A 12500-nucleotide genomic window follows, 5' to 3' on the forward strand; every position below is an offset into this window, starting at 1 on the left:
ATCATCACCCTTTCGAAACATGAGACAGCATTCCTTTGGTCTCTCGCCTTTAGCTTCGATGCCGCTGAGTAAGGAAAGAGACGAAGCAGAAGTGAGAAAAAATACAAGTGACTGGGGTTAGCAATTAAAGTCTTTGGTGTTTGGATAATTACCTTTCAGGGGAGAAAATCTGTGTGTGAGCGTGTGAGTGTCTGAGTGCCTGGGAGTAAGGCTAGGGAAGCGAGTGGTTGGTATGGGGAGGAGGGAAGCGAGAAGGGAAATGAACGTGTTTGGGTTATGATAGGTAAGGGGAAGGGAAGGGAGATGGGAAGGATGCCGGAGAGAGTGAGGGAGAAAAGAGACAGGAAGTGAGCGGAGAGAGGAAATTGATAACATAGTAATTCTAAAGGTTATGTACTGAAAAACGCAGGAAGGGGAGAGAGAGAGAGAGAGAGAGAGAGAGAGAGAGAGAGAGAGAGAGAGAGAGAGAGAGAGAGAGAGAGAGAGAGAGAGAGAGAGAGAGAGAGAGAGAGAGAGAGAGAGAGAGAGAGAGAGAGAGAGAGAGAGACGATAAATGACAAAAAAAATCTCTGCTAAATGACCCACACTAAATTAACCACTATTGATAACACAAGAGAGAGAGAGAGAGAGAGAGAGAGAGAGAGAGAGAGAGAGAGAGAGAGAGAGAGAGAGAGAGAGAGAGAGAGAGAGAGAGAGAGAAAATACCACAAAAGGAGTAAGACAGCCCATCCTTCACGTCTCATGTCAACCCACCCACCATCCCTGCTTCTCACATCACCTCACAAGACACCGCCACACCACACACCTCGCAACCCCACCACCCAGGTACAGCCAGACCTCTGCCACAGCACACTCCACGTACCATAGGGAGCTTCACACACTCCCCAACCGAACATATAGAGAAGCGACAGCACTTGGGAACTCGGGAACTTTTCTTGCCCTCCCTTTGTTGCTCTTGTTTGCGGTGCACGTCTTAGCAACAGTCACCAAAATATTAGCATGGGGTCTTATCCTCTTTTTTGTCTGATTGTTTTTGTTTCTTTACGTCGTGTTCCTTTGAATATTGTTGTTCAAGGGGTGTGTTTCTGTTTCCCTGATGCCATGTGTGACCGTCTGATAGCAGGTGGTCGCCGGTCGATAGATATGTACATAGATTTTGAACACTGAAGCGGAACGGATGATGGGAGGAGGAAAGCGCGCCTGCCTCCCCGCGTGCGTCACCAACGAGGGCCCGCGATCAACTGAGTGGGTCTGCTTGGCTACACCCCCAGCAGGCACCTCCAGCTCCTCCTCCTCCCTTTCCTCCTCCTCCTCTTGGTGCTCCTCTTTCCTTACGTCACTACCCACCTACCCCATCCTCCCAACTTACCCTGTGGCCATGAACATCCCTCCCTCCTCCTTTCCCCTCCGTTCCTCCTCTCTCCCCTCCTTCACTAGTACAGCCTTAAGTGATTTGCGACGCCAGTGGATCATGAGAGAAAGGAAATGAAGGACTAACCTTGCCCTCCGGTACGCATGCCCTAGGTTTTTACCTCATTACCTTCATCTGTTAATACAGGGAATTTCTGGCTCTGTTTTTTTTTTTTTTTTTTTTTGTGTGTGTGTGTCTTTTCTCAGCTCATCTTTTATTCTCTTTTACTGGCATTGTTCTCTCTTTTGTTTCTGTCGCTGGTATTTTTGGTTGCATCTTCTTTAGCTGTAATTAAAGACTTATTCAGATTTAGATGTTTCTTTATCACTCGCTTTTCTATTTGCTTTTGGTACTAATTAAAGTAGCGTTATTGACAAAAGTTATTACGATGACATGTTATTTATTCTTCATAATTTATACCTACCTGTATCTTCCTATATAATAAAACACACTGTCTGTCTGTCTGTCTGTGTGTGGGTGTGTCCGCTTTTCACGGAAAAAAAAAACATTGAACTCATTATGATGAAATTTGGTATGGGGGTCCCCCTTGATCCGGGGGAGTGATGTAGGCTATGTCTTAACTACTTCCAACCCAAAACAGTTAGATTATTCAGGCCAATCTGTCACCGTAACCCGATTCTTGATGGTGGCGCCAGGAGTATCCGCAATCCATTTTTGATGGCGCCAAGCATTCATTTTTAGTGCTGATTTTTGTTTCAAGTCCAGTCAGGGGAAAATATTCACCTTTGTAACTAAAAAAAATGCTGCGGTAACAGGTTCCTAAGGAAATAATTAAATTGTATGTACTAAAGAGTTTATTCAGGGGAAACATTCTAAATAGCTACCGACAGAGGACATGTACTGCACAACAGTAAACGGACGTATATTTTAGGTTCATTATAAGGTAAACTTTGTTTGGTTAGTAGCTTTGCCGAACAACTACTGACTTAGGATGATAAACCGTGCTTTGGAGAGCCAAATTTTACCCAGGCAACGCCGGGATAATTCTGCTAGTATTAAATAAACATGCATGTACAATCTATATTTAAAGGGAGAAATTATTACGTTACAGTCCAATCATTTAAACTTGTATTCATTAAGAAGAATGTGAATATCGGCAAAACGTTTTATTTCCATACCATGCGGCTCTCTTGGACTCGCCTTGTTTTCTGCTATGGTGGCATTGCTCTTTGTTGTATTCTTTTAAATTCTTCGCTTTTTTATCATTTTTGGCACTTACTAAAGATTTGTTACTTGGAAAATTGACATAATTCTTATCTTTATGCCTGTTAGTATATTAAATAAACGTTATTAATGCTGTGCTATATTCCTTTAACTCATTCATATATTTATCTTTTGTGGCATTAATTAAAGACTTACGGCTAAGAAAAATTACAATGATGACATGCTTCTCAACCTTACACGCATTTTAAATTACCGTTACTAACGCTATTTACACCGGGGGATGATCACGTTACTGAGTCATGACCTGAGCCAACACATAAGCACTAAAATATAATATGATAATCTTGCTTCTAAAAATAAGTAATCGTATCCTGAAAACTCACGATCAAAATAAGTGTTAGGCGAAATGGGTCAACTCACCATCACCTCTTTACAGCCCCATCACCCCATCCTGCCCCCTTCACCCACAGCAGTAACCCCCTTCTCCTGCTCTTAGCTAGTCGACTGAGTGACGCAAGGTGGAGTAGGAGGAAGAGGTGGTGAAGATGAAGGAGATGGAGGGGGTGACAAGCATAAGATGTACAGTGATAATTAAAACGAAGGTGATTTAAGGGAGCGTGTATAGTGTGGCTTGCCTCGTTAGGATGGTCCTGTCTCGTGCCCTTATGGAGGAAAGAATTGATAAGGCCACGACGGATGTTTGTATCAGTATACCCAGAACTCATGGCGACACTTGAAACACACACACACACACACACACACACACACACACACACACACACACACACACACACACACACACACACACACACACACAGAGAGAGAGAGAGAGAGAGAGAGAGAGAGAGAGAGAGAGAGAGAGAGAGAGAGAGAGAGAGAGAGAGGAAAGGAGGGAAAAGGAAAGATAAACAGACAGAGAAGGAGTTTAATGGAAGGAAACACTCTGGCAAACATTCCAAGACACACATAGATTTGGATTAGCTCTTTCCACATCGCGTTTACACGAATTCATATGTATATTATGTGTTTTTCATTAATATTCTCGTATCTCGAAATTCGTATGTGTTGCAGTGGGTAAGAGCAGACACTGGAGGTTGTAATGTAGAAGGCAGTGTCACTATTATGGAAAACACGAGCTGCAGGACACATACTCTTTCAAGACACTTATCCTTCAATTTTACATGATCCTTTTTGACCTCTCTTCAGGGAATGAAACTCTCAGTGGGCTTTTTTTTTCTCTCTCTCTCTCTCTCTCTCTTTTTATTCACTTTCTATTAACCGTGGCCAGTTCCCCCTTGGATAAAAAAAAAAAAAATACTATTAGCCTCAGCCTCCCCTTCAAGTGCGAGGCTTTGGTGCAGATATCCTCGCCGCAGGGGTGAGTCACTACAAGTACGTCAGGCATGGTAACAAGCCACGCCACGGGCCAGACGGAGTCGAGGTAGATGGAGGGGGTCTTTTTGCCGGTAATGGAGCTCGCTGGGCCGCGCCACTTCAGCAGCAGAGTGGCGGAGAGGCGGGGGGCTGAGGGATGCAGAGGGACACGCGGGGCTGGGAGGGGAGTTGCAGGCCTAAACTAAGCACGCACTAAATCTCCATTGCATGTATATGATCGCCGTTGGCGTCCGTGATGATATGTTCGATGCTACTGCTGCTCATACTTCCATGTTTAGTTACCATCTGTGTTACTGTGTGAATTGTCTTCTTTAAAATGTTCGTGCAGTATCAGTAAAATATTCTTTCGACTCACTGCAGGGTCGTTGCGCAGTAAAGGGGATCTCCCCCGACGCTGCTTGTTTCACCCCCCGGTGCTGAACGTCGAGTGCTTAGGGTCATGCAGAACTGAGCCGAATAGAATTGTCAATAGTGATGCAATTGATGGCGTCTTGGCTGTCTCTCGCATGGAAGCGTTATACACGAGTCGCTTTGACTGTGGACGACATAATGACACACAAATCGGTATCTTGGTCTTAGATTCACTCTTGTATTCGGGGATGTCAGTGCTGCGACATTCATGATGGAAGAGAAGACGATATTACACAGAAATATGTATTCTGACTTTGTATACTTTGTATAAAGTAATATAATCAGTCGTATCAGTGTTACGACGCACATGATGCAAGAGCACAAGAACAGACAAATCAGACAGGCACCGCCACCGTGCCATCCTCCGCAGGATGGCCCACGCCCCAGCCTGTGCCGCGCTACGTGGAAACGTCAGATGGAGAATTTTGTCTTCACTATTGTGGCGGGGAACAGTGCGGCTCACCCGACACAGTGGTGCTTCCCTTTAACGCCGAGAATGTTTACACAGCGTGACGAAACACTGATGCTCATGTCGGGTTTTGCTGCACCGTAAAGTGATGCTCTTTGTGGCTGATGCAACCTGTTCTTTACGCGTGCAAGACAATATTCGCAGAGGTCGTTTTTTTTACAGGTGGATTTGTCGTCCCTTGCCCTTGATTGTGAAAGCGTGAAGCATGTCTCTTCATTTGAGTAATGATATATGATTCAGGGTCAAAGAAAAAAAATCATATTTCAGACAGTAAAAGATTTGAATTCCTCAATTGACTGAGACAGCATGAAACTTGTCTCTTCGTTTGAGTAATGCTGCACGATTCGATGTGAAAAAAATGAAAAATCAAACTTCATCCAATAAAAGATTTTTTGCTACTCAATCAGTACCCTTGGTGATGGCGGTGTTTCTCGAAGTGGTACTCTAAACTCACAGCAGACCATTAGATTTAGGCGAGAGGAGTCCTTACCAGTCAACGTGTTTAAATTAATGCTCCCAATGTGAAAATAATGTTCTGAATATTAACTTATATTTCATGTGGGCAACACTCCAGCATTACGCGTTGCACTGCATTCCCAGCAACATAGCGATAATTGCAGCCTTATTGTTTTCTCTGTAAATACTCAGAAAGGTAATTAGGTACGGCTTATTTCATGGCAAAGTTTGTTTCTGGGAGTTGTATCGCGATAATGTTAATGAGTGAATTTATATTCTCAAAACATTATCATTGTGGAATTTCGTGAGAACCCAGTAGCCGCAGACACACACACACACACACACACACACACACACACACACACACACACACACACACACACACACACACACACACACTCACATTTCCGACACAAATGGGACCAGGAAATCCACATAGCCGAAGGAAATCATGTCGACTGAGCTGCTCCGAACAAAATAATCTAACTCATTACCCATGCACTGCTGTTTACGACCTGCAATACACACACACTCGGGTTTCCGCCACATTCCGAGCAGGGCGGTATTTGCAGGTGAACGACGGAAAGTAGTAAGAGTGCATCTGAACATTTCTGGCGAGAGGCAGTGGACATATTGCAAGGTGGAAGAGAAAACAGTATCCTATGGCTCGTATCTTCTGAATGTATGCGTTCATCGATTTTAAAGGTATAAGAGAGAGAGAGAGAGAGAGAGAGAGAGAGAGAGAGAGAGAGAGAGAGAGAGAGAGAGAGAGAGAGAGAGAGAGATCCAAAACGTTCAAAGAAAACGGATTACCGATTCCCTCCACTTGAACCGGAAGAAGACGCTGATCCCTAACAAGTTCATTCAGTCAGCTTGTACGGGCAAAAGTGGCTGCAATTGCAAGATGACGATGACAAGGGACTCGGCGACATCACACGTGGCTGGAAGACGCACCCCACCACACCTCCAGCACTGCCATCGATCCTGAGCTACGCAAAGGAAGCACTCAGTTGTTGCACGGACCAGGGACATTGCAACATAACTCACGTATCAAGAGAAGAATCGATGAAAAAAGTAATGTAGTGCTTTAGTAATTTTTTGTATGGAATTTTATTCACTACTGGGATTTTTAAGTTACATGACGTGTATTAAAGAAAAGTAGAGCAAATAGAACAATGCAAGGTGCTTCAATATTGTCAATGGAGAGGCCTCGACCTCAATACTGGCCTTGGCAGGGAGGAGGAGCAGCAGGACCCCTTTACAGCAATCTTGATCCCTACACACACTCCTCTCGCTCCGTTTTCTCCGTGTCATCTGACGCCGGACAGTTGACGAGGCAGTACAGAATGTGTCCCAGTTCAGCAGGACTTGACCACACGCTATTATTGAAAAGCTGGACATGACAAAGGCAGGAGAGATGAAAGGGTTGTGAGAGTACAAGCACGTTTCACAAAGACGCCTGCAGGTACGAGGAGAGAGAGAGAGAGAGAGAGAGAGAGAGAGAGAGAGAGAGAGAGAGAGAGAGAGAGAGAGAGAGAGAGAGAGAGAGAGAGAGAGAGAGCGCCCATTTGGGGTAACTTCGATGAGCTAGAAAGACCGTGATTTCTAACATAAAAAATACCTGCTGTTTAAATGTAGGTCACGGAAAACAGGAAAAACTAAAGGAGGATGGATAGGGAGGAGAAGGATGGTGAAGGAGGAGGAGGTGGAAAGAATAAGAATGAGAAGACGAAGAGATCGGGTTGGAGAGACATGGGTTGGGGCGGCTCTGAGGGACCACCACCATCACCACCACACCACTCCATCACCGCCACCACAACGCCCACTAGGATAATGCCGCAATTCCTCTTTCTTTGTTTCCCCGTTGACGTATCTTCATGGAAAAGGAGGGCGGCGGGGAGGCAGGAGGGGGCGGATGGTGGCCGTGTCACTCGATGAGATTGAGTCCACGTGACTGTGCTTGTATGGAACACATTTGAAAGATGAAAGGTCAGATTAGAGAGGAAGCGCTGGAAGAGGAGGGCTGACCTGCTCTCTATCTCTTTCATTCATTTTTTTCTCCGTTTCTCTTTTTTATCAGTGAAAGGCTAGGCGCACTGAATGACTAACTGGCTGTAGTGGAGAGTAATTGCTTGCTCGAAGAGTTTGGATTAAATGAAGCAACGAAAGGCCAGAGTGGGTGTGTTGAGAGGAGCGTGTGGGCGGCTGATTGCAAGGAGAGATAAAAACTGAAGAACACTTAACACATGTTGTTGATGTATTTTAATTAGGTATTGTGTTTCAGTTTAGTCCTCAGCATGTGCTATTGAGGAGAGAGAGAGAGAGAGAGAGAGAGAGAGAGAGAGAGAGAGAGAGAGAGAGAGAGAGAGAGAGAGAGAGAGAGAATATGACAACAATAAACATACAAAAAGATAAGACAACATGGGCTTACAAACAGACAGAAAGATAAACAGAGAAAGAAACACACGCACACAATTTCTATACATACATACATACATACACACATACGTACATACCAGATGCCTTGTAAATGTGGGCATATATACACACGAAATAGCTTAATCGAGTCAGCTAATGGGTTCCTGTTACGATTCACTCTGTTAGTACCAAAGAGAGCACTCGAAACACTTAACTCACCCCAAAAAATATAATCACAATAAAACAGCGACTTGTAAAAACTGGAAAAAAAAAAAAAACATGGAGTAGGAAAAATATAAGACTAAATAAATAATAACCAGAGGGAATGAATGTGAGATGTTGATGAAAGTCAGAGAATGAAAGACGTAGGTGGTGTGAATAGCAGCAGAATGAGTGAATGAGTGAGGGGACGAGGCGGTAACGAGATGCTGTGATGAATAGTGAAAGGGATGTGCGCTGAGGAAATGCAGAACTCAGATAGCGGATGAAAGAGAATATGAATGAGCTCGCAGAGGAAAAAATACATGTTATTTTATTCTAACAAGAGGTATAGGGTAGGAAAGGCGAAGACTCCTCCCCTTCCAGACAGACAGAGAGAGAGAGAGAGAGAGAGAGAGAGAGAGAGAGAGAGAGAGAGAGAGAGAGAGAGAGAGAGAAGTTAAGACTCAGACAAAAAAAATAGGGTTCAAAACAAAAAAAGAGATAAACATACAGAGAGAGAAAGAGAGAGAGAGAGAGAGAGAGAGAGAGAGAGAGAGAGAGAGAGAGAGAGAGAGAGAGAGAGAGAGACGACCCACTGGACGATATTAAAGCGTAGCGAGGAAAGAAGACCAACTCGACTTTAATATGAATTTAGGATTACGGAGAACATTAATAGCTAAGCGCATTAAAGCATAAAACTGCCATCGTTACCAGCAAGGCTTACGTAAATATAGAACTAGTGCAGTGACTGAATATAGAAAAGGAAGTAATGAAGCAAAATATTATACCCAGATCAGTGAAAAAATAAATAGATAAAAATATACAAAACATTCATGAACAATTACCTATTGAACAAACCTAAAGAGGGATAATCATGACTGCCTTCCTCCCGCGTGATGAAAAGAAAACGGAGTGCGGGAGGGAAGTGTCACTTGAGGAGGTAAGAAAACGGGACCAAGGACAGGAGAGGAGAGGTTTCTGTGCATCCACTTCCATTTGCATTGAGAGTGCAGAAAGGCAGCCTCCCGAGGGCCCGCCTGCCGCCCCCTCTCGCTGCGGCTTGGCGGGGACAGGCGCCTTCATGAATGCCGACGAGTGGGAAATGGATCACGAAATATTATACGAGATAGAGAGAGAGAGAGAGAGAGAGAGAGAGAGAGAGAGAGAGAGAGAGAGAGAGAGAGAGAGAGAGAGAGAGAGAGTTTTCACCATGAATTTCTCTACTAGTTGCGTTGGAAAAATAATCTAGGTCACAAAATGCCTACAGATTTGACCTTGAGAGAGAGAGAGAGAGAGAGAGAGAGAGAGAGAGAGAGAGAGAGAGAGAGAGAGAGAGAGAGAGAGAGAAAGAGAGAGGAATAAGTAATGAAGGGAGAAGTAGCTCGGAAATACGTAATTACAAGGTGAAGGAAGTCTTGAGAATATAAAAGTTGATGTGATGAGGGTTTTAGTGAAGAAGAAAATGAAGATTCTTTTTACTTTCTCTCCCTCTCTCTACTTTTCAATCAAGTCTGGAAAGTTAGACCCAATTTTTACTAATTTAATTGGACTATTATCTAACTTGTTCCGTTCATCTATAAATCTATTGTTCTTATCTGTCTGTCTGTCTGAGTGTCACTTTTCCCCTGTTGTTTTATTCATGTCTGTCTCAATTTGTCACTCTTAATTTGCGTCACCACTTCCGTCTTCTTTGCCTCAGTCTGCCTTTAAGTCCGCGCCACTGCCGTTGTCCTTAGCTTCTATCTTTGTTCGTCTCTTATTCTTGGCGCCACTAGATCGTGTTGTGGTGGCGCCAAAAGCAATCAATCACAGTGTTTTCCTTTATGCCTTTTTTGGTGTCTTTCTGTTTCAAATTATACATGGCTTAGTATTTCACTGTAATTGTTCTGTGCGTTTATTTGCTCAGAATTTCATCGTTTTCCTTTGATGTACTTCACTGACTTTAATTTGCAAACTTTTTTTTTCTGCAGCAGAGTACGTGTATATCCTGATAAAGCACAAACATTCTTATCTTCCAGTTATATGTATAGGTAAATTATTTTGTTCCGTTGACCTACATGTATACTGAACAAAAACCGTCTGGAGCCAGTAATAAGGAAGTTTTTTTTTTCTATTTTGTATATAAGAGGGGCTGTGTCCAAGGTCAACTAAAAGGAGAAGAAAAAAAAAAAAAGAGAGAGAGAGCCCCTCTGAGGTGCCAGTCCATAAAGGCAAGAGGCGTAAAGTATTATTCAAAATTGATCGATATGTGTCTTGCAATTGGGTTGGAAATGATCAAACAAGAAAACCCAGGTATCTTCAAACGCGGGAAATTTCTAAGAGATCCGGGAAAGCCTGTGCTGCTCTCATGCAAGGTAAAATAAACTGCCACTCGTAAAAGATCTCCACTTGCTCCTGTCCATACACTTCAGTCTCGCACACTCCAGTCACTCCGCTCCGTCTTCTCTCTCTCTCTCTCTCTCTCTCTCTCTCTCTCTCTCTCTCTCTCTCTCTCTCTCTCTCTCTCTCTCTCTCTCTCTCTCTCTCTCTCTCTCTCTCTCTCTACCTTCACTCTCTCAAGTGTGCTACAACCTCGTCCACCCACTTTATATCAAGCCTCGCTCCCACACTCAGGGCACCTTCCCAGCTTACACACTAAGTCGCCAGTCCCCCATCCCTTCCCCCTCCACCTCTCTCTCTCTCTCTCTCTCTCTCTCTCTCTCTCTCTCTCTCTCTCTCTCTCTCTCTCTCTCTCTCTCTCTCTCTCTCTCTCGGCCTTTTTCATCGGGTTCTGCTTCCACCCTCACAGCATCTACCTTATTTATCAATTTTCTTTGTCATTATTCCTTTCCAATCTTCCTTACATTTTTCCCAATTATTCTAAGACTCTGACCTCCCACATCTTTATTGGATCTTCCTTTCACTCCCACAGCAATTTCCAAAATGATATACTTTCTTCTTTCATTTCCTTTCCGTTTATTTTCTTAGTAAACAATCTCATGGTGCTACATTTGACCGCCTCCAGTGCTTCATTCTTCCTTAATGCGTCACACAATACATATATTATCTTGTTGTTAGTCTTATCAATTTATCAAATTATTGCCACTTCAAGGACGAATTGTTATCGTGGGGATGGCTTTGCATGAGAACTCCCCTTAATCTCAATATGATTCCTGTTATTCTTCCCCCACTAGTGACAACAAAAAGAGGTATATATTAGAGTAATGCTAATAATACGAATGATGGTCTGTATTTTTCCCAGATCACATGTTTGTGAATAATATTTGAATGACTGACTGAATCATAATGTTGAAATATTAAACGACACAAGGCATTACCAAAATACGGAAAAAGTGCAGTGGAATTCTGGCTATATAAATTTACTTTGGTAACGTCTGGTTTTCTTTGTTAGACTCTTGAGACTTGAGGCTGGCAAGGAATCGCATTAAGAAGGTCAAATGATTTTCTCTCTCTCTCTCTCTCTCTCTCTCTCTCTCTCTCTCTCTCTCTCTCTCTCTCTCTCTCTCTCATTAAGCACTCCCAGGCCTGTCCTTTCCTCCCAGCCTCGGGTCTTTGATGTCATTTCCGCTAAAGGTCAACTTTCACGGTATTATGACGCACCAGACGTGGCCTCAGAAATTGACAAGAGCATCCCTTAACCCCATTTTCTGCTGCACTTTGACACATCCCCCTGTAACGTCCCTCCCGCTGTTTTAAAGATGTCCACTGTTTGGATCTTTTCATTCACAAACATGATTTTTCTTTGCATACAAATAGGATCGTGGTGTCTTTTTTTGGAGCGGTGAGTGTACGTGTGACCTTCTTTGATCTAAGTTGGTGTGCCTTGCTAGTGCGTCCTGTGATGAGGTTCAGGAGGCTCTTCTTGGAACCCTCTCCCTTTCACCTGCTTGTTAAGTTCTTACGACAACTTTTTTATTATGGAAATGAAACAGGTCAGTAGCGACAATCTCATTTTAAGTCGGAAAATCGTTCACGTCATTCCTCTTGAAAAGTTAAGAGTGTATTGAAAATATTTTGATCGAGTTTGTTCCTTCGGTGTTTAGAATTTTTTTTTTTTCTTAAACGGTACTCGATATTCGAACACAGAAGAGAGAGACCCAAACTCTTTTAGACTTTATAGGTGAAGGGACGGAGGAGTGAATATATGCAACCCTTTAGAATTAAAATGATTAACATTAAACAGGCAAGAAATAAAAGAAATACCTTACTTAAGAAGGAAGCAAGGAAGGGGAACAAATAATTTCATCCTTAAGATATATACGAGTATATATATATATATATATATATATATATATATATATATATATATATATATATATATATATATATATATATATATATATATATATATATATATATTTTTTTTTTTTTTTTTTTTTTTTTTTTTATATGTGCCTTAAAGTATACATGACCAAGTAATTTACTTCATAAAGATAAAAACAAAAGAAAAAAAGACAGCACCCAGTACAACGACTTTGAATGGGAGTAATAGGAGACGACATGCAGCTCTTCAACCAATCCTCTTGTAACTCACCTAATATCACCGTACCGTAG

The 12500-nt window shown here is 42.8% G+C and overlaps 2 protein-coding genes across 12 annotated transcripts in view; one reads left to right on the top strand and one right to left on the bottom strand.

The window, feature by feature from the left end:
• LOC135107927 (uncharacterized) overlaps positions 1-12500 on the top strand; it is a 172229-nt gene that overhangs the window by 66080 nt on the left and 93649 nt on the right. The gene's annotated exons all lie outside the window — the stretch shown is intronic.
• The window catches only part of LOC135107925 (splicing regulatory glutamine/lysine-rich protein 1-like), a 90404-nt gene that overhangs the window by 64937 nt on the left and 12967 nt on the right, over positions 1-12500 (bottom strand). For 2 of the 11 annotated variants that reach the window (XM_064018372.1, XM_064018371.1), the window contains exon 1: positions 1150-1509. The exons of 4 other annotated variants lie outside the window; for them this stretch is intronic. Coding sequence is in view for 1 of the 7 variants with exons in the window: in XM_064018374.1 (XP_063874444.1) it covers positions 863-865 (3 nt within the window). In the remaining 6 variants the exon portion in view is untranslated. Of the gene's footprint in view, positions 1-805; positions 822-862; positions 1526-12500 lie in introns of those variants that run through there. 5 more of the 11 variants (XM_064018368.1, XM_064018367.1, XM_064018375.1 and 2 more) reach the window with 4 other exon arrangements.

This window comes from Scylla paramamosain, chromosome 16, assembly GCF_035594125.1.
Source record: "Scylla paramamosain isolate STU-SP2022 chromosome 16, ASM3559412v1, whole genome shotgun sequence".
Classification (NCBI taxonomy): Eukaryota; Metazoa; Arthropoda; class Malacostraca; order Decapoda; family Portunidae; genus Scylla; species Scylla paramamosain.